Here is a 23,059-nt window from a genome sequence, read left to right as displayed (position 1 = left end):
AAAATAATGTAGTCTCCTGTCAAGTTCTCTCATTGTACATAAATCAATATTTGAGTCGGTCCATTGTCTTCACGTTCGCTCAATGTAGTGTTTAATGCTAACAAAACACGTAATCACCTTGCATTTAGAGCATGGGGGTCAAACTAACTTTTAGGTAATGGGCCCCATGACACTTCATCTAATGCCATAAGGACCAGATCAAATAAAATAAATCAGTTTAGCAGAATAACAGACCTAATACAACAAGAACTGCTCCTAAATTGTTCCTTTAGTGACATTTTTCCAAAAAGGTACAAAAAAAAAAATTGTGCAAAAGTCGCGATTGCAACTTTTCACCTCCTAAAGATTGTCGCGTCAATTTTGTATTATTATTATTATTTTCTTTAGATTTCTGTTAATTACATGTCATTAGCGTGTTTATTTTTTTAGTAGCTGAGTTTATTGCTCTATTTCGCCCCCTTGTGGAACAACAGAGACTTGCTCTAATCTTCAAATCTTTTCGGTTACAGTTATTCAGAACACGGATTTTAAATTCATCCTGTAGACCGGATTAGAATCTTTATCGGACTGTCATTACACTTGGCTTTCCCAATTTAGTGTTATACTTTTAGTGCTGTACAGTATTTAGCTGAGTTTAGTCAAATGTTTCCACATCCCTTCATATCCTTCAATTTGGAAACACTGTCCAGCATCTGTTTGAGCTAATTATTATGCCTGGTAAAAAAAAATTGTTCCTACCAACAGGTAGGCCACGTCCTTTTGGGAAGTGGAAAAGAGTAGCACGTAGCCACAACATTCAAAATATACAGACCAATTAGAGTGGGTTAAGTTTAAAACAAACAAAAAAAAGTGAAGTGATAAATGCTGATGTCTAGTGAACCTGCTAGTCTGCAACAGTCAATGTAAAAAGTGAAACCTCAGACACGTAATCTGCTTGTCCTGGGTGCCCAGGTTAGTGATCAGTCAATCCACGACTTGTTTGCACTGCTGCTATATGTGCTGTCCAAGCACTTACAGTATTCCATGATGAATGATGAACCACTGTGTACTTTTATGATGTAATTGCTTTTACATTCGTCATTATATGCAATCCAGAGTCTCTCAAGTTAGTAGAAAATAAACTAAAACTGGAATCTCAAGTACTATTGGCCCCCGTTTGGTTGATTCTTGTTTTTGAATGTGCACTGAAATATGCATGCAGAAAGACGGCATGACACTCACCAGCTTCATACACTAACACACACACACACACACACACACACACAGATGGGAAACATCTGGCCATCGTAGCCCTGTCTCCCTGAGGGACGGGTTAGGCAGTCACAGCTGGGCTCAAATACACTGCATTGGACCTAACCAACTGTAGGGCCCTTATAGTGTCACACACAAACACACATGAACACACACACACAAAATTGAGCACCGAGGCCTCCAAATAGCTGACAAAATCGTTGGTTATTTGCATCAAGAGCAGGAAAAACAACACCCGGTTTATCACTGTTGTTGACAGTCAGCGGTAGAAGACTCTATAATGACAGCTTTCTTCAATAACAAACAACTGAGGACTCATGAGGACTTGTTACAAGCCTGATAAACACGACCGTACATTTCATTCCTGTGTGCACGAGCAGGGAAAACCAGGCTTTGTTTGGACAAGTACTAAGAGACAGGACAGAGGGGAGAGAAAAAAAAATAAAAATAAAAAAATAAAAAAACTATGCTCATTTACGTTGCCTTCCTGGCAAATCAAAATCTGGCAGGAGTAAAGAAATCTCTAAAATGCCCAGCAGATGTGTTTATATAGAAATAACTTCATGCTGTTGTTTGTTTACAGCTGCAGGACGGGTAAATAATTAGCATGATTAGAATGGAGGGATTCAGACATTCAACCCGCTTTGAAGTCACAAAACTGTTGTTCGTACTGCTGTAAAGAATCTGAGCTAAACGCACACCGACACCGCTGTTACACTTCTTAGCACTGATCCGAACACACATACAAATACACGCTAACACATTCCAACACCCAGACAAAAAGCTACAACGTGCAACACTCTCAAACACACAAGAACGTGCATGTAGATTCACCTGGTCCCCCATATGAGACTGGAAGTCAAAGCGTATGGGAGGGCAGAAGGTGTTGTTGTAGGTCTCCATTAGTCTCTGTTTGTCAGCCTGGGCCTCGAGGTTCTCCGCTGCATTCTCAATGGTCTCCAGGCCGCCGTGCTTCGACGTCTCCACGTTAAACTCAGCAGAGAGGTAGGTACGCAGAGCCCGGTGCAAGCTGGCATGGTAGCCCAGGTCACAGCACTGAATGAGAGAAACAAACAAACAAACAAAAAGTCAATTCAGGCTCAAATAATTGAATTAAATAACAATGATTGCACAATGTACAGTTAAAAAAGCATACTGAGCATACAGAGCTGGAGAAACACAGCAAAACAGAAGAGGACAAGTCATGTGTGTTGCCTTTTCTGTCCCATTGACACACCAACTCAAATATGTACAGTATATAATGTAAAGATGAAGGCATTTTAACCATAAGTAAAGTGAACAAACTACCGATGAATATATTTCAGAGAAATACCTTACATTAATAACTTAACATTAATAAAACCTCTCCAAAGCACTACGCAAGCTTTTCATCCAAAGTTTATGAAAATCATGGGGAAAAGAAAATTACGTTCTCTCTATATTTTCTTTCTTTCTTTTCAATAATGTCATATTGTGAAACTGATTGACAAGGTCAATTTCAAAGTATCGCCCTATTACCCAAATTATAGTCTGGAAGTAAATTAATAATTCAAATTTGATACAAATGAATAAAAGCATGTTTTCTTAGATGCAGTGTTGAAAATGTCTCATTTCTAACAGTTGCAAAATCGTGGAATCAACCATGCAAAGCTTTAAAACCCAAAGGAATCCAGCCCCAATTGTATTTTAGAGCAAACAGGACGTGAAACTTTACTTGCAGCAAAACAGAAACTGATTTACGTGAAGTAGAGGGCATTACTTCTGTTCATGAGCTGGGTAGCTGAAAAAGCATAGCTCCAGTACCTTGAAATAATATGCCATTCTCAGATGGGACTGATTTGGCGATGTTTTATTGCACTGGTTCCTGAATGGTATTATATGCAGGAAGCAATGCATTATTTATTTGAACAAAAGGGCACCCAATTAAAACACCCAGAACATGTAAACAAACCCCACAGAGACATAGCCTGGTGTGCTTTAACTTATTTCCTCAGTCAGCAAAGCTTAACCCATCTACATCCACCTCCACCTTCAACCTTTGCATGGATCATGTGTTTCCCAGCATGCCCGGGTCTCCTAAACCAAGGGCACGCACTGTGTAAACCCACCATTCATATTCATAGCACTCTGAGTGTAGTCCCAGGCTCTGATCATGAACTTGAGCCCTATGAGGATCCAAGTATCATAGGGAAGAAGGATTAATCCCTTTCTAAGAGCTTGTCTATGGGGTTGCCTCAGGTCTACGTAATAAGTGAAGCAATCATATTACTCTAATGGAACAACAGCAAGTTGAACTTTCAATGATCCGCATCTCATATTACGAGCCTGACATGCCATAACAGCATTATAATACGCTGACATTTTGAAATTACACTGAAAAATTGAGTTAAACCATTTGTGTGGGTTTTAATGAATAAACATGCAACTTCAAGGATATTCACAAAGCACTGGTGGAACGCAGGAATTCTCTGGCACCTCACATCCTCATCCAAGTTGTTAAAACACGCGTCGGTTAAAATGAGCGAGTACTATTGCTTGATTGCCACCAGCAGAGATTGCAAATTGGGGGGGTTTGGTCTAAATCAAAAATATAACTATACTGCACAAATATTCTGTACATCAGAGTAAACCAGGGGTGTCCAATCTTATCCGGAAAGGGCCGGTGGGTGCAGGTTTTCATTCCAACCAAGCAGAAGCCACACCCGAGTCTAATGAATGCCAAGATCAACTGATTAAACAGGTGGAATCAGGTGTGGCTCCTGCATGGTTGGAATGAAAACCTGCACCCACACCGTCTTTTTGCAGATAAGATATGACACCCCTGGTTTAAACTAATGGAACTGACTGGAGTTCCTTACACGTGGTATCCATTTTGAATTCTAGGTCAGTAACGCTTAAATGCTGATCTACAAATATAAAGGCTACATTTAAATTGGCTCCAGATTAATTGAACTACAGTACATATACCAAGGCAAAAAGGTTTTTTACACCCTCTGCTCTATAGATGACTATAGGGAGCCATTTGGGAGACGGCCAAGTAAAGAGCATAGCCGTTGTGTATATATGTTAATGATGGTGTGTGTTAATGCAGTGGATATAAGGGTTATGTAGGTACCACCAAGCTAAAAGCAAAGAAATCGATGGTGATGAGGCACAGGAGGACTTACGTCAATGAGGTCGGAGAGGTCATGAATGTAGTACTTGAACACGCAGCAGTTGGTCGCCTCCAGAGCCAGCAGGTACTCGTTCCTAGCCTTGATGGCTTTCAGCCTGTTCTCAGTGTATTTGGCTTGGCGCTGAAAAGAAGATGGAAAACGAGTAGTATGAGAGAAAAGGAGAGGAAGGGAACGTTGAACGAGGGCCATTAAATCACCCTCGCCAATAACTAGCAATGTGGATCAGGTGTCTCCAAATGTTTCATGGCTGCAAGTTGACAAAGAAATGTTCAAGCTGCCACCACAAGCTCTAATCCTTACTCTGTCCTTTTTTAACCCTGCAGACTGAAGTTAAGAACACAAGTGTTTCAGACAGAGGAACTCTTCTAAAAGAGCATTCTAGACAACTGTGATTCTTCTTCATGTCGATTTCTCAAACAGTCTTGGAACTAAAGTCTAACAAACCAAGTTTGCTCACCATTATCACCAAACCATGTTATACTCACCCCAGTGGTCAAAGGTTTGTATAATTAGTATAGGGTGAAGAATTAAATCCTTCAATGAGAATAATAACGTATAGTCTGGAATAAGCTATATTTAGGGCTGAATTTCATACAAAGCTCTAAAGCTTATACTTTGACCATAGGAACATGGTAGATCATGTCAGAGTCTCAAGTCTGCAAGCCTTCTTGCTTTCACTACAGTCTGATACATTTGGTCATTAAACATGGGCAGAGATTGCCCATGTTCACAGGAAGAGGCCATTTGTCTAACATGAAATAAGGATGATTCAATCCCTATAGTGTTATCATTCTGATACCAAGCTCATATGCTCATATTTGTATAAAATGGTCAAACACAAACGCATACTATGTGATGTAAACCTCGTGTATGTTATCGGTGTGTATACACAAAACTCTTGCACATGCAGTTCATTGCTAGCAGCACACAGCAGCAACCAACATAAACAAAGCATGTACCATGACGTCCCTGAGTGCTTAATACTCAGTAAGGTACTCATTTAATATCATTATCTATATCATTGAGCACCAAAACTCAGACACATCCCTACTGCAAATAGCTGACCACTATACACCGCTAGCTATTTTAAAACAGAAATGTTAATACATTTTTGAAAGATTTAAATCCAGAAATGTTACCTTGCTGTAAAAGCTTACTGCGTTTTGGATTTCAAAAGGCTGTTTACATGAAAGCAGCCAAACAAACCGAGAAGGTTATGATCCTGAAGCATGTGGCCAGAGAAGTGTACAAAATATCAGATGCTCTGCGAGGTGTGGGCGAAATGTCCGAGGTTAAGATATCAGATAACCTGACAAATGTTCAAATATCCCCAAGTAATACATGTTACTATCCCCTAGTAAGAGTGCTTTTTCACTGTCAGTGTCTGCAATTTCAGAGAGAGATGAGAGCAAATTTGATCTCAAATCAACAATGTATTCCTTATGAATGAGATCATAAAACAAGAATAAGATCAACATGCCTTACGAATACAGATCCTGATCCAGAACCATCTGCTAAATGATGGCTTGCACTATACCACTCACCACTTCATCCATCTCCCTCTCTTTCCCACTCTCCTCTGCATTCTCTTCTTACCATTCAAACAATGTCTCCATCTGCTTACCCTTTTACCACCTACACACACTACATTCACACACAATACGTTCTTTCATTTCAACTGACCACCGAGCTTCAAAATAAATCCGTCACTCTCACCCTCTCCCCACAACTGGCTTCATTTCAGCCCTTCTCTTCAGTCCTCACCTTCTCCTTCATCTTCTCGATCTTTTTCACAGAGCTCCGGCGAACAGGCTTGTCGTCGAGCCTGACGCTGGCGAGTGTGTCAGGCGAGCGTGGTGTTTGGCGCTCCTCTTGGCGTGCCCCTCGTCCCATCTGCTTCTCTTCCTGCTTCTCTGCCTCCTTCAGCTTGCTCTCAGCATTGATGCTATCCGCATTGTACATGTGGTACGTCTTCATTACCTGCCGGGTAGAACGAGAAAGAGCATGGTTAGCACTGTAATGTCTGAATACGAGTGGGAAGATGTACTGAATTAGAATGAATATCCAGTTATAACCCTGCATTCACAATGGCAGCCAATTTTTACACGCCTCACATTACCTATATATTCGTTACTAGAAGTTCTTCTGGATGCCAGGGCCTCTCTGGTACTACCAAGATAGTGTCTCAAAAATTTACTCTCCCTTGCTCACGTTCAGTAACTGCTGTATCCTGGTCAGGGTCATGGTGGATCCGGAGCCTATCCCAGGAAAAACCCTGAATAGGACACCAGTCCATGGAAGAGCACCATGAGTAAACACTCTCATTCACACCTATGGGCAATTAACCAATTAGTCAATCAACCTAACCAATTAGTCAAAAACCTCCCAGGTTTGGGAGATGGGAAGAACCTGAAGAACCCAGACAAAACTCTACACAGACAGTAACCCAACATCAGGATTCAACTGGGGACCCTGGAGATGTGAAGTGGCAACGCTAGCCACCCTGAAACCTGATTACTGGACTCTAATTAAGAAGTTATGATTATATTATAGTATACAGTTTGCATGCGACTTGAACAATCAGATGAGTGCTAAAATCAGATACTGATTGAATATTTATACATAAAGGATTTTTGCATATAACATTAGGCACTGTGTGCTTTATGATGTGTAGGAATCCAGTCTTTAGTAAAATAGATTTCATACATAGACTGAATATTTTCTACCACTGCCTTTGTTGTTTTGGCATTCGTTTCAAGCCTAGCCATTTATTGCTTTTTATTACTTGCTGCAGAATTTGTTCAGGTGGCTGAGAAAGTGCAGACAGCTTGGTAGTAGGAAACAGGAAATATGCTTGAGCCAATGCCCTTTCAGCCTCAGCTTAGTGTAATGACTTACATACAAGGTCTGCTCCAGAATCATTTGCCCAAATTGTTTTTGCTTGCACTCGAGCATGCACGACAAAAATAGTTTTCCTTTCCTGCTAGCTCAATGCTTTCTTGAAATCCAAGAACAAAAACAAAAAAAACAGTCAGTTTATACTAACTAGTGTGTCTGAAGTATGACATTTGAAGACTGAATTGTGATGACCATCTCTATTTAATTGGTGGAGAGTGAAGACACGTGCCTCTGCAACTGGAGTTGCAGTAAAACTGTCGGCAGTGTAACCGTGGCACCAGTCAACTGTATAAGCACAGTAGCTGAAAACTGGACCAGTGGAAAGGAATCCATGCCAAGCAATGGAAGATACCATTCAGTGAATACATTCATGAGGAGGGGGAGACTGGGGTTTTCTTATTCTAAACATGAAGGGAATGTCCCTGCTGTCTACTACTCCCAGGAGAGGAATCTTAGGAATCTTCCCCAGTGACAGAGCATTCACACATCCCTCATGCAATGTGCCAAAGGTTAGAGAGATGACATAATTGCCAGCTCCGGCCACCATTCCCTGGGGTCAAAAGACATTTTAATGACCTCTATTTACATAATTTCCTCTGGCTTAGGTTTCTTTCAAAGAACGCAATAAATAAATAAATAAATAGTCATTACCGTGTCATCGTTTATTAAAAAATGAGGAGAATTTGGGAGCGGTTCTGATTTAATGAGGAATGCAGAAAATTTGCAAAAGGGGAAAAAAAAAAAAAAAAAAAAGTTAGTCAGAGTTCACATACCAAACTTCATGTTTTGTCTGGTTGCTTCTCTGTTTTATTCCCTTTATAAACCACAAGTGTTGTTTAAAAAAAAATAATAAATGATGCAAGGCCTATTTCGATCACAGTTAAGCATTTAATTAGAGGATTTGCTTTCTTTTATGGGGATTTATGCTTATGGTCATTTCCTCATCAGGGGGGGGTTCAGTCAAAGAAATCTGATAAGGCCTAAATCTGGAGCGCCCTTCCCCAAAACTTCAAGCTCTTCTCGAACCCCCACGGCCGCAAACAAAGCAGACACATGTTCCGCATTAGAGCAGGAATTTTCGAACGGCTCAGTGAAAACAAAGCTCGGGTATCATTGAAATGACTAAGCACCGAGTGTCCTGCTGCTAATTAAAGGCGTGCTCTGTGTGACTGTATGGTGTGTCAGAACGTTGCACTGGCAAACGCTCCGCTTTAAGACAACATAACATGGCTGGGAATCACAGAGCCATTTGCGCCATATCTGTCCACAATGACCGGGTTGTGTACGCAGGAAAGAATGAAATAATTATGGGCTCTGTAGGTGGCCTTCATTTGATGATGTTCTAGGAGAAAACACGATCATGCTATACAAGTCAGAAATGTGAAGCTGAAGAGAATTATATTGTGCAAGTCTAGTGCAAATTAGGCCAGGGTAAATACGACGTGACATTAAAGTCTGTCAAAATACACAACTGTCTTTCATCATCATCTTAAGAAACCAAACACCGCCAGACTTGGAAGGCAATAAATCCAATTTAGAGGCTCAGAGAAACCCGAGATGCGTCTGTGAAGGCACCAATCTGTCAAATTCACTGGCAAATCAGGAAAAAATTAAGTAAATAAATAAATCCACTTCCTGCTGTATGATCATACACCTGACATGCGGTTAAAAGAATGCACACAAGCAGACGTGGTCATTTGTAGTTTACTTTAGCGCAGGCCAACGTGGTCATGCCCTGCCTGTCATACACAAGAACACATTATTACAACTGCCTGCTGTGACTAACAGCCACAATGCTTTTGAGAGGAAAGAAGTCGTAGTACTCTGACTCTAATTCTATTAATCATACCTACTGATTGGTCCATAACCACTGCAGCAAATAAAAAATAAGCCCTCTCATGCAGCCCCCAATACCAACAGCCATGTAGAGAGAGGTTGGGGTGCCTTCACTATCTTTGAACACTGTGTATCTTTGAAGGTACTACACTCGACAAAAGATAAGAGAGAAAAAACATAAGAGAGGAAAAAGAATTTAAAATGCAGCAAATTTACAGTCAAGAGGATATATACAGATTTTCTCAGGTCGGCCTCATTAGCTGTAGTGACTATGTACGAAAAGTCTTTTTCTTTCTGTATAAAGGTTCAAATTATAATGTGGATTGTTATGGTGAATGACATTTTTTCTAGATTAAAAGTAATATCACGTTTTTCCTGCATACTTATTACACGACTGGGAAAAGTCGGAAAAAAAGAGACAGATCTAATTTTTGACCTAAATGTACATACTGTATACGTATATAAACAACAACCGTGGTTTTCCTGCTCAGTAATACATTCTGTAGCAGACACCAATGTAGTAGGAGCAATTTAGAGTTACCGGTTCTCCCACAATGATGTTATTTTGGCGTAGCCAGAGGAAACCCAAACAGACAGGGAGGATGCATGAAATCCTGTAAAAAGCAATATAATATCAAAGTATGGTGAGCTAGTGAAGAACATTGATACAGACACAAATTGTATATAAATTCCTGGATAGGGGACAACTCTGCCATATTCATGATCCTTTTCTAAGAGAGGTAACTCTGTGTTTTGAGCCACTGACAAAATTTGACACATAGAAGATTATTATGGTCTGGCTGGCATTCATTTTCCCTCTATAAGTTGGACCACAAGGTAATGTTCATTTTAGTTAAATATACATAAGAAATCATAATAAACTTGTCTTGAATTTAGGGTGGAAAGGAAAGCATGAGGGTTGTTAAACAAGAGAATAAAAAACAGGTGACTTCTGGCCTACTGAACCTACTTCTGAGAATGAGAATTAAAAAAACAAAAAACAAAAAAAACAAATAGGTCGGACACAAAACCTTATAGTCCCAGGTGCCTGGGCTACCAATTTGTCCACCCCCAGATACTGCATAAACTATACACTAACGTATACACTAAGAAACAGTATATGGGTGGCTTTGGCTCAGGTGGTAGAGCGGGTTGTCCACTAATCGTAGGGTTGGCAGTTCGATTCCCGGCCCACATGACTCCACATGCTGAAGTGTCCTTGGGCAAGACACTGAACCCCAAGTTGCTCCAGATGGCAAGTCAGCGCCTTGCATGGCAGCTCTGCTACCATTGGTGTGTGAGTGTGTGAGTGAATGGGTGAATGAGACACAGTGTAAAGCACTTTGGATAAAAGTGCTATATAAGTGCAGACCATTTACCATTTATATGCAACATATGAATAGTATAAACATTGAAACGAAATAATTTTCTACATAATCTCCGTTTCGTTCAGTGCAAATGCTTAACCAGTGTGCGGAGAAAATAACTCTTCTGGTGAAGTTAATGTTTTCATTTGTCTTGTACAATAAATATTTCCTTGTACCATGTATATCTTTGCCTTTAAACCTGAACCAAAACTTTTGCTTCTTTCTTTTGGTTCTTTTCGAACTATCTTGTGGTTGTTTTACATGGTAAAACATGTAAACATTCTTGTTTTGCAGGAAAAAAATGGGCATGTACAGCAGTGTGTACATGTGTGTGCATGTGTTATTTGTGCACCTCTTACCGTGTACAGCTCATTGAGGACCTTCATCAAATCCTCCTGCAGCTGAAGTCCCACCTCTTTACTCTATGTGGACAGAAAAGACAACACACATTAGAAGACCGACCACCAAAGTAATCCATACTCTATCTTTAAAAGGTGGCTCCAACATGGCCCAAGACTGCCATTTATCATTTCAGGGGCGGAAATATCAGGACACTGACTCAACGCTCCTGTCATGCTTAACAGGACTGATGGGAATGCTTCTGTCCTCCAGTTAGACCGAGCTAGGCTCGGTCTAACACTTTAATCCAATCTAAATTCACTGCCTATTTATCATATAATACAAGAGCAAGGCATATGGGTGTAGTTTGATCAATTCATTTAAACTTCTGACACATTTGTGAGCCAGTGGCTGCTTTCATACGGCTTTAAGTTTAAGTCAAGCGTCAAATGATCAATGACTTTAACTCAAGAAAGTTCCAGCACAATGCTTTTGGGTTGAAGTTTGGTACAGCCGAGTTTCGAGCACTTTTTTTTTCTTAAGGACTTAGGGTGGAAAGGTTTGGCAGGCATCGTGTGAAATGGAAATGGTGCTTCGAAATTCTGGCATTGCGCAGTGTGCATCAGAGACGGCTTTGTGTTTTCGCCATGTGAAAATGAAGTGCTAAGGAGAACACACCCAAGGCGCTGTAGGTTGGCTGGCGAAAAGAATGTAAACTGGAACTGACAGCACGTACAGGTCATCATTATTCAAGCCCCTCCACATGCTCAAACATCTTAAAAGGAATGAAAGCAAGTGCGAGCCAAGTGGTATATTTTGCACTGTGCTAGCTGGCTTGGCTAGGTTAGGGGAATTTGCATTTTTGGATGACGTACACTAAAGCAGAACTGTTTACTTAAGGAACTATTTTCAAGCAACTGACGTTTGGATAAAGTCAGCATGAAGCAAAATGTGTATTTAAAAAAAATAAATATCCTGAATCCTTTCCCCTTTGGGGAACTGGCTTTTCCACCAAATGCAAATACGACATTTTTATTTGCATCCGGTCTAACCACTGCTTTAGCTGAAAATTCTTTTTTAATAAAAAATATTTTCTCTATTGAAAAGGTACAAAGGAGTCAAAAGTCATAAACGTTACGTCTAAACCGTAGATGACAGCAAGAGAGGTTAAATAAAAGATACAGGTCCAACACAATCGTAGAGTCACATAATCCACCATTTTCAGCTTTCAAACCTGGCAGGGAAGAGTAAAGCTGCAATTTAACCCTTTGAAGGTTGAGATGAATGGCTGGCAGCAGGAGTCTGTCCATAGGGGCTCATTAATAATGGAGCTCTGATGGCCTTTATTCAGACCGAGAGCTCTGGCTGATGGGTCAGAATCCACAATCACATCCACATTCAGAACTGTGTAGAGGAGTAGCATGGTGTCAGGTCTCCTTCCTGCTCTCTCTCGTATTCACTGGAAGTCAAGATGACTGATGTTCAAAGCTAGTCCAGCCCTGAAATGTCAACATCAGCATGTTCCTACGGTTCGATGACTCACAATGACAATGATGTGTCTTTTTAAAACGAACAATGATGAAGCTTGTGCATTATTTTGATGCACACTAATGGTAATTCTTCGAGTATGAGAAACTACACTAGCTACCGAGTAGAGAGGAATTTCAAGCAGGGAAATATAATCATCGATATTGTGATTTATACCACATTGTTGTATTCTCGTATCTGATTGGTTAGAAGGTGTGGATTAATTAGAAGAAGTAAAAGCCTTTATTTGTCACATATACATTACAGCACAGTGAAATTCTTTTCTTCGCATATCCCAGCTTGTTAGGAAGTCGGGGTCAGAGTGCAGGGTCAGCCATGACACGACGCCCCTGGAGCAGGGAGGGTTAAGGGCCTTGCTCAAGGGCCCAACAGTGGCAGCTTGGCGGTTTTGGGGCTTGAACCCCTGACCTTCTTGATCAGTAAACCAGAGTCTTAACCGTTGAACCGCCACTGCCCTAATTACTTATAAGAGCAGCTTTGATAGTAGATAGTAGTAGTAAATCTGTATTTCAAATCACAGGTTTTTATTAATGCACTCACTCTAATATGTTCTACATAATCTAACATTTATGAAAGGAGTCTCCAGTGTCAGTGCTTTGTATTACTCCGTTTTCTCCATTTTCTTATAACAGCATTCCCTGTCATTTTCCTTACAAATGACACTTTACTGATATATCATTTGTATCGTGTTAAATGCTGTTTTATTACAAATACAAAACCTGAAAGCGAATTAGTTAATGTTTAACATTTCATTTTAAAATCGTAATATATTCATTTCTTTTATAGATTTTTTTTATTTTTATTTTTTCCCTACATTGTTAAGCACAGATTAAATAAAGGGCCCCCCCAAACAAAGCATTACCATTTTACTGTCAGTTTGTTAGCAAACCTAAATATTGTGATGCACATTGTGTATTGTTGAAATGTCTTGAAATAGAAATTAGAAAGAAAAGAAAAAAAAAACTGTCCTCGAAGGGATATGTGCATTTCTGACAACAAATTTCCTGTGTAGGCAAACCACATCTGGCAGAGGAATGAGAGATTACAGATAGTGACAAGCTCAATGAAGAGCTCGGGACATAAAAACAGCATCACTCCATCTTTTTCTCCTGCTCTACTAGATACACACCCTGCTTCAGTTTCTCAGCTTGTTTCTCATTTGCTGATTCTGACGACAGAAAGAGAGGAACCGCAGATAAAAGTAGGGTAACATTGCAAGAATCACTGTAACGGAGGGAGACTGAAGTAATATGCTACTGCGCCTGTGTGATTTTATAGCTGAAAACAATGAAAGAGAGAGACAGAGCAAGAGAGAGAGAGAGAGAGAGAGAGAGAGAGAGAGAGAGAGAGAGAGAGAGAGAGAGAGCGCGAGCGCGTGAGAGAAAGAGAGACGTATGGGTGTTGGTTTACCTGCAGTGTGTTTGTGTGGAGAGACTATAAAATTTAGCTTACGGCAAGAACTAAATAAATCATATATACGTGTACTTTTGTGACATGTTTTTTTTCTGCTTTACATCTTTTTTACATAGCTAGCGAGTGGGTGTTCTAAGCCACAGCTCAAACAAAATCCATGGAGATGAATATCAGCTCCAGAATCAAGAGATTTCACCCAGACATTCCAGCAACATTTTTTTCCACCTTCTCCCTCCTGCACAAAACTGACTTTGTGAGGTCAAATGTGCTGCTGTTGGGAACTGGAACGTGTGCCAATCCAAAAACTGTTCAAGATGGAGAAACAAAAGATCTCGCTGTGCAGTTTAAAGCCTGCGTGCTGCAGTGGGTTTTAAGCAACAGCTCTACCATTACCCCATAATACAAAGCGTAAGGGAGCGCATTAAAGTATGAACATTTGATGAGGAGCATTAAAAAAAAAAGGTCACCTAAGAAATATTCAGAAAATTGCAATGTAGGCATAAAAATAAAGGTTCTCCAAGTGCTGGCTGTAGATGGACGACGTGAAGTCATTATTATTTGCAGCACCTCGCCCCATGACATCATGGGGGAAAAGGACGGGAGCAAGCACGGAATGGCCAGGAGCTTGTGCTTCCTCATGGGAGATATTGGCGTGATCATGGGCTAAAAATACCCCCGACATCTGAATTCAGTGAAAACTGAAAATGAATGATCACAGAACTGGATTCAATCACATTTCAGTCATACTGAGTGCTATGCAGTAGGTGGAATGGAATGGAATACATCATTCCATTGATCCAGTCATCATCACTGAAACTGGAAACATCTGCAAAGTTCTTCAGACTGAATTCAGACTGGCAGAAATCCAAGATGTCTTCCATTGAACATTTTCTGGCGTTAACATAATTACTTCGGATGATATCAGGGATTATATTGGATTGATTCTTAAGTCTGCTTTATACGTTATAATTCAAAATGGATAACTTTTAAACGGATCCATTTTTTAAACGGATAACTGATTATGTACTTGGTATTTGGGTCAAAACACAAATTATAAAAGGCTTGAACCCATTACAATAAGCAAATGATTACATTTACATTTATTCATTTAGCAGACACTTTTATCTAACGCGACTTACAAATGAGGAAACAGAGATAACCTTGTACCCGAAAAGCCTCAGCAACAAAACCTAGCTTAAGTAACTTGGGTAATGTTAGTAACAAACACAATTGTGATTGTCATGGTATATTTTACAGGTGTGGTAAATAATCTTAATGGAGAATAGGACAATTCTCTGAAATTCAGCTTGTGTCAACCAAAGAAAAATTTAGGCTAGTTTCGAAAGTTAGCTAACTGGCTTGTTAATTGGAATGGCACTGCAGTTTCTTGATAACTAATAGAAGCATTTAACTTTTGATTATCCTACACAGATTGTTTAAATGGTTTAAAATGGCACATTTAGGTATACTTTAAACCTCTATCAATAGCGTATTTAATGTTACTGATCTGGTTGTTGATTATTCTAATAGCTGAATACAGCATAAATGCTTACAGTACATAAATGGGGAAAAATAAATAATATTATTGTGTTTTTAAACATTTTAGTCCTCAATTTTGCAACCAATTCAACCCAATTTGATAATGCAATATTGTAATAAGTAATGGAGGTCAAAACATAGACCCGTTTTATTTTACTTACCTACATAATTTCTGTTCCTTTACACACATACACACGGGCCAAAATAGGAGGTGGTCAGTCAATTTCTTCAAAACTGACTCCATAAATCAGCTCAAGCTAGAAAGGAGAGATGCATGCGCCTGTTGAACACTGACCTACAGCCCACAATGACTGGTTGCACTAATCAAAGGAAAATATGACTGCTTTCGTGTGCACTTCTGACAGAAGACTGGCTTTGGTTAGCGTGAATCCACTGGCACCCTGCAGCAGGCTGGAACTAGGCCCTGCTGAGCGCTATTGTTAAAGCACAGCAGTGTTCAGTGGCCAGAACCACACAACACTCACACCACCAGCTTTTCCTAATCCCTCCCCACTGATCTCAACCTGCTCGTCTCCTTCTGAAACAACAGATGCATGCGTCACTCTTGAACTCCCTCAACTGAAGCACAGAAACCATGCTGTGTCCTCAGAAGGACGTCTCCTGCTTCGTCACTCTGTGCAGTTTTTACGACTCCTACCACATTTCTGCAGAGAAATGCATTAGACTGTCAACAGATGGAATAGACACTCTCTGATAATTAGTGCCTTGAGGTCAGCCAATTCTCTGGAGTGTACTTTTTCAATGCAACAGAGTTGGACAGCTGCAATTTTATTTACGCAGCCAGGCTACTGATGCAGAAACTCATAACAGAGTGATATGCTATATTGAATTTTGAAGGGGCAGGCTCTGAGGATGAAGATACCACTGAAATCATATTCCACTTTGATTGCAATATGGATCAAACTAGCTGTCAAGTAGACCATCACAACACATCTTATCTGAATAACATAAAATATGGAACAGGCATCCTATATAGAGGTATATATAGGATGCCTGTTCCATAAAGGTGGGGAAAAAAGAATCAGCGTTGTATCTTCACTAATGCATCACTAAAAAAAAAAGAAGCTTTTTCACTGTGGTAGAATAAAGAAGGGGGCATGTCTTGACTCCGTTACAGTTTAGTAGTTTCCCTTGCTCAAAGACCCCTCCTAACCTGGTAATTAATGGAAAACACCAACCTAAAACGAGTCTGTATTGAAATATTTGTCATCTGCTTAGCAATTCTGGTGTTAGGAATAAGGAATAACGGTCAGGATTGACTTATCACTCCTAAATTTCATTTCTCACTCAACATTTTCAACAACATTCAATGTCACATTAATGAGAACTCCAAAGCAGAAGCAATGGAGACAGTAAAGAGAGGACTCAAAGGTCCAGAGTGCAATGCGGATATATGACGCTCTCATGCTAGGGCAGTTATGGCAGCGACATGGTTCGAGCAGTTAGCAAGCATGATAGCATAGATGGTGTGGTATTAGCAAGAAAGTTGAAGCTTTGGACCTCGATCTATTTGAGCAAAGTGTATAGATGAGGAGGTTATAGAGATGGACAGAATAAAGGACTAAAATGTCACGGTATTGGACTCTTTAGACATGAAGCATGGGCTAATGCTTACTGGCACCACTGTCAGTAGGTAGTCGGGTCATGTAGCTTAAAACAGACCAACGTCAATGTCGATGAATGCAGTTTAAACACGTCAACTTAGAATTTCATTATCAAATACATCTTCAGTCCACAGCCACATAGAACATTCTTTCAGACAGCAGACGATGACGATGGTGTCAGATTTACAGTACAGCATAAAGAACTCTCTAAGGATGGCTGACAGACTCGTTTCATTTTGTATGACAGGTAGGGGGGGCTTGTGTGAGATACCAGAGAGTTACGACCTATAATGCAGATATCAGCAACAACCATGGCGAGTCTCCGGAGAGGTACTAGCCAGGAGCGTTCAATTAAAGAGCCATCGTTTTTGAAGCACTGTGCTCTGGAGAAAGCAGGGAAAGAGTGTTGGAACAATGAAGGGAATAGTGATGAGGTGAGACAGTGGAAACATAGAAATAGAGAGAGAAAGAGGTGCTGACTGGGATTAGCAGGGCAGCTGGAGATTCCAGAAGGCACAAGACCACAAAAACAAAAGTGGAGCAGGTCCACCTGTCTTGCTTTTCTAGACAATGGGCCCACCATTAGAATTGTGAACACAATAAAACAGAGGCCCTAAAAAAGAATAATCTAGAAACCAATGCAGTTAGCTCTTGAGCCACTGGTGTAGAACATGAGGGCCAGAAGCTCGTATACAGAATGGTTCGTCTCACACCTGCTCAACCTGCTTTCAAAAGAGGCCATCTCAGCCAGATTTTATCTTGGAGTTCAGGTGCTATGACCTGAATTAGCCAAGCTACTGTAGGCCTTAATCTATCTTAGGTGGACATGTTGGAGATTTTAGAACATCACATTAATCAAGATGGAAAGAGTTATCTGGGACTATGCAGACGACTGAAAAGACAGCATCTGTCAATATTATAGATTTAACTAGCTATTAATTCTGTTGTTTTAGCTAAACCAAATACCATTATAATATACGCTACAAATACAGAAGTGTTACTTTTATTGTCTGAGCAGCAATGTTGCTATTATGTCAGGGTTGAGGACAACTTCCTGACTAGAAATTCCTACTCACAGTTTTTACTTTGTTTTGTCCTAGTTGAAATAGCAAGTTGTGAGCAAGTTTTAGTCAAAAACATTTCTAGCTTTGAGTGAGTGATTTTGGAGGGAACACTAAAAAGGAGGGCCTGTATTTGCTTGACTTGAAATGAAAGCTAACCCTGAATACAGCAGTTACTGGCTCAAACAATAAACAGACAGGGGGCAGATGGAATGGATTGTGGGAGGGACTACATGCACTGACCATTGGAGGGATAATGGACTCTAAAGAGGTGTGACAGTACAGACCAAAAAAAAAAAAACAGAATCTGCACATGAATTATTTGCGATTAAAAAAAGTTAAGGTGTGAAAAAAGAAACAAGACAAGGGGGAGGGAAGCAAGTGAAGTGAACATGGTTGAGGGTGAATACTGTAGCAGGAAGAAGGATAGGGAAAAGGAAGGAGGGATGAAAGAATGGAAAGGAAAGCAAAGCAAAGAGAAGGATGGAAGGAAGCAAAGGAAAGAAAGGGAAATGAAGGAAGGAAGGAAAGGGAAAAAAGGAAGGGAGGAAGAAAGGAAGGAAGGAAGGAAGAAAGAAAGCAAGAAAAAAAGAACGAAAGCCACTCACCTTCTTGAAGAGGCGTCCAGAATCCTCGCTGATCTGGGCAAAGCGTGGTATGATGTTGTTGAGGTAGAGATCGCTGAGGGTGGCATGGTCACGACTCTCACGCTTCACCTGAGTCAGCAGCAGGTTCCAGCAGTTCACCGGAGACAACACATTCTGCTCCTTCCTAAATGGTTGAGACAAAGACACAAAAGCAGTTAAGGGACCACCACACAACTCTCTAACAGCTATTTGGATTATATAGTTGTCTGCACACAAAAATATGGTTTAAGAAGGGCATCTCTGGAAGTACTAACAATGTCAACAGGTCTTCATCGGGTCCATAAAATGAACTGTCCTGCGTCTTAAGTGTTTCTAAAACACACATTATAAGCAATTGCTGGGTAATTTGATTAATTGTCCTAACTTGCACACTTGGACCATTGCCCTATGCACCTAACTGGATAAATGTGTATAGACAGCAGCTGGGATTGGCACTGGGCCCATACATGTGTGACTAGCATACATTAATACACATTAGCACGGCCAAAAAAAAAAAAAGCACCCAAACAAACAGAAAGAGTTTTTTGGTAAGTCAACTCAACAAATAACTCTCAGGTTCAGTAGACGTGACAGAACAAGGGCACCATCAAACTGGATTGTAGAGGCCCAAATGTCATAAACCCATCAACCTCACCAGCCCAAAAGCAACTGTAGTACTCCATACCAAACACAGATTTCACTAGTATTTTAGAACAAAACAAAAAAACTAAACATAAACCTTAAATTATTTATTCATTCATTCATTTATTCGTCTTCATTAACCACTTTATCCTGATCAGCATCATGGTGGATCCGGAGCCTATCCCAGGAACTCTGGGCAAGAGGAGAAAATACACCCTGGATAGAACACTAGTTCATCGCAGGACACCATGGGTGCTTCTCATTTCTTATTTGTGCATCCTCGTTTCCTTTCCTCGCTTCCTTTCCGTGCATCTTAGCTCCACCCCCTTAGGACGCGAGGAAAGGATGCAAGGATGAGATGCGAGGAGAGAGGAATCGAAGCAAGTCAAATGGAATATCCTCGCTCTCTCAAGCTACACTTCAAAGTGACGCCAATTAATGATGACTCTGCTCAGCTGGATTACCTCACTGCGCTTCAGGGATCTGCCATCATGCTTATCTTTTTGATGCGAGCTATGTTGTTGGCATTTGGTTAATAATGACATTCTTAATAAAGAAAAATGCACTGATAGTATGCGAAATGTCTGGGTTATTCAGCAACGAATTAATGAACAACACATAAATGATCGCATCTTTTGTGCAGCTTTGCATATCCAAACATTCAAGGATCAATTAATTATAATACTCATTGTAAGCACATGATTATTTAATTATATTTCACATAAAATTCCATCACATCGTCGAAGGACTTTTTGTTCGAGTTTGAGGAGGGAAATTTATGTGTGTGTCAGGTTTTTTGACAAGACAACACTTCCGGATAGGATACACCTGTGTATCCTCGCTCCAAGCTCCTCTGGAAGCTTCCTCAGTCCTCGCCTCCTCGTGGTGCAAGGACAAAGGACAGTCCATATTTCAGAAAGACAGTTTTAAACACAAACACAAGCTCACTAGAAGGTTCACCCTGTTCATCAGTAAGTGGACTCTGAAACAGTGTGTAACCACCAGGGAGCATGGAGCAACTCTGTTAATATCTTACAGCCAGTATGTTTACAAAGCCTCATGACCTCAGTTCATGCTGTTAGTTCCATCATGTGGTACCTGAAAGAGCCAAAAATTGTACAACTATCATTCATCATCCTGCTCCAAACAAGCAACTTCACGCTGCTACTAACTTGCTTGCTAAACAAGCAAGGTGATTTAGAACTGTTAAATAAAAGCTGGAAGAGACACGTCCTTCCTCCTTACACTGCCTACTTGCTTCACAGCTCTGACAAGATTTCTGGAGAAATAAAAACACAAAAGAGTTATGAGAATTATGACTCAGACAGATAAGAAAAGGCTTGGGTACAGAGAATTAAGAGGATATGAACAAATCACAAATTTCCATCGGTGTTTTTTTTCTTCTTCTCTTTTTTGGTTACCTGCATGAACTGCCCAGGATGTGTGACATCCCCTGACCATTTTCAAGAGTTCCAGCGTTCACGTGACCCAGTGTGAAAGTGACATAAAGCAAAGGTTCCTAACCCTTTACAACTTGCAGCCCATACAAACACACAAAGACTTCTGCAGCCCGCATCAGGCCCAATTAAAAAAGAATAATAATAATAATAATATTAATAATAACTGCAATTAACATGCATTGTTAATCAGCCTACTTCCACAAAGTTTTGCATTTCTGAAAATCAAACCAAGATAAGTGAAAATTATGCTTCGACATAAACTCATCTCATCTTTCATTTTTTCGATACAATAAGTATATAAAATCTCTGAGTACAGGCTGATACTTGATCCTGATTAAACACTGATCTTTGCAAGATTCGGATGCCAACCTCACGGGTATGATGGCAACAGGCTTTACCTGTACAAATCAGGTCCGGCAACATCAGACGTTCAAGGCATAAAATGTGTCGTGGATAGCAGGTCTACCTAACAGCACCTTTTGGGGAGAGTGGTCGGAAACTGGAGAACCTTAAGGAAACCCACATGGATGGGGGAGAACATGGAAGACCCAAGCTCAGGATCGAATTGAGGACCCTGGAGCTATGAGGCAGCAACACTACCCGCTGTGCCAACATGCTGCGCTCGGAAAAATGGGTTAACCCTAATCAGGGCCAAAACAGACTCAAAAGCCGGATTACTGGATTATTGGATTGGATTTGCCATTATTTTTTAATTTGATACTGATATTGATACCAAGAATAGTATTACAATGTCTGTTACTGAATAAGACTTCCTACCTGTATGCTTTAGAAATGATAAAGTATGTAAATGTTATTTAGTATGTAAATGATACATACTAAAAAGTATTTCAATAACTTTGTTAATAACTTTGCAAACTATACAGACCCCCATATCTATCTTATAGGCCATTTTGTGTAGATTCACAGTATATAATTCAATTAAGTCCATTTCAATTCCAAGTTTACCATAACTCTATAAAATAATAAAAAATACTTTTATGGAATATCTGAAAAAAAAGAAAAAAAAACATACAACCCCAACACACACACACACACACACACACACACACACTTTCTGATCTTTTTCTACATTTAAGTTCAGAATAAATGCAAGGCAGGCACATTCTTGAGACTTTCTTGAGACTTTCTCACACTCAGAACCACATACACACACACCATTGTAAATCCTGTCTAAACAAAGTGGATATGCATGTTAGAAATGGTACCACAGAGCTCTTTGTAAGGCACGGCTGTGGCGATGTGAGGAATGAGAAACACACTTGTCAGAGCACGCACTGTAGCTTTGCAACTCACACGGAATTGCTATTGCACAATGTGTGTGTGTGTGTGTGTGTGTGTGTGTGTGTTTGCGGGGGGGGATCGCTCTCATGAGTAAATTAAGACAGATGAACTGAGTTTAAAGGATGTTCCATAGCACCCTAATGAATTGTTACAGTGGATAGATAATAAATAAATTATTATTATTTTTTAAAATGCTCAGACACAGCACTCACAGCTACACACTTCCTCGAGAGCTCAAAAAGGCAGGTCTTTATGAGATTACACCGGTTCACGACAAGTAGCTTGGAGTCATCTGGGAAAGGCCACTAAAAAAAAAATGAATGGAGGAGTCACCCAATTAACAGAGGGGTCATTGGAGGCAGAATGAGTCTTTTATCAAAGACCACGACGAAGGCCGAGGTTCCCATGGCAACATATGTCCGAGTCATGACACGGTGGCATGACAGCACTTTTGGCTCAATAGATAAAAAGAGAGAAGGAATCCCAAACACTTGGATAACAGTCAGGAAGCGAATTCCTGATGTACAGCCAGACAGATTGTACAAGAATGATATGAATGTGTACAGTGGCTGAGCGACTTCAACAGTGCATTCAGTGTTCCTCATTAAAAATTTTCTGTCCTTTGTGTTGTACCCTCACTATACAGTCAGCACTCTCTCCGCTAAGTTCACTAATTTACTTAAAGATATAGACACTTATACCACAGCTCTTCTACAGGGTGTCCCAAAAGTCTCCTTACATAGAGAAAACTAACACAGTAGTGCTGTTAAGGCCAAAATATCATATCATGATACTTGGGTGAATTTTCACAATGCATGACATGTGTCATAATATATAGTTAAGCAAAAAAAAAGCCCACAAAAACCCCCCAATAATAATAACAATATTACGAAGTTTACAGACCTACAAAAAACAACAACAACAACAACAACAACGGTTTAGATGACATCTTTATTTAACTTAAGAAAAAGTAATC

At 40.1% G+C, this 23,059-nt stretch overlaps 1 protein-coding gene across 4 annotated transcripts in view; it reads right to left on the bottom strand.

The window, feature by feature from the left end:
- The window catches only part of srgap2 (SLIT-ROBO Rho GTPase activating protein 2), a 108,871-nt gene that overhangs the window by 24,408 nt on the left and 61,404 nt on the right, over window positions 1-23,059 (bottom strand). For 3 of the 4 annotated variants that reach the window (XM_017450633.3, XM_017450634.3, XM_017450635.3), the window contains 5 exons: window positions 18,662-18,824; window positions 10,888-10,950; window positions 6,192-6,407; window positions 4,419-4,547; window positions 2,086-2,307 (listed from right to left, as the gene is read on the bottom strand). In XM_017450633.3, coding sequence (XP_017306122.1) covers window positions 2,086-2,307; window positions 4,419-4,547; window positions 6,192-6,407; window positions 10,888-10,950; window positions 18,662-18,824 — 793 coding nt within the window. Of the gene's footprint in view, window positions 1-2,085; window positions 2,308-4,418; window positions 4,548-6,191; window positions 6,408-6,546; window positions 6,779-10,887; window positions 10,951-18,661; window positions 18,825-23,059 lie in introns of those variants that run through there. The other variant, XM_053673903.1, reaches the window with a different exon arrangement.

The sequence above is a fragment of the Ictalurus punctatus genome, chromosome 21, assembly GCF_001660625.3.
Source record: "Ictalurus punctatus breed USDA103 chromosome 21, Coco_2.0, whole genome shotgun sequence".
NCBI lineage: Eukaryota > Metazoa > Chordata > Actinopteri > Siluriformes > Ictaluridae > Ictalurus > Ictalurus punctatus.
This window is presented reverse-complemented; position numbering and strand designations above follow the sequence as displayed.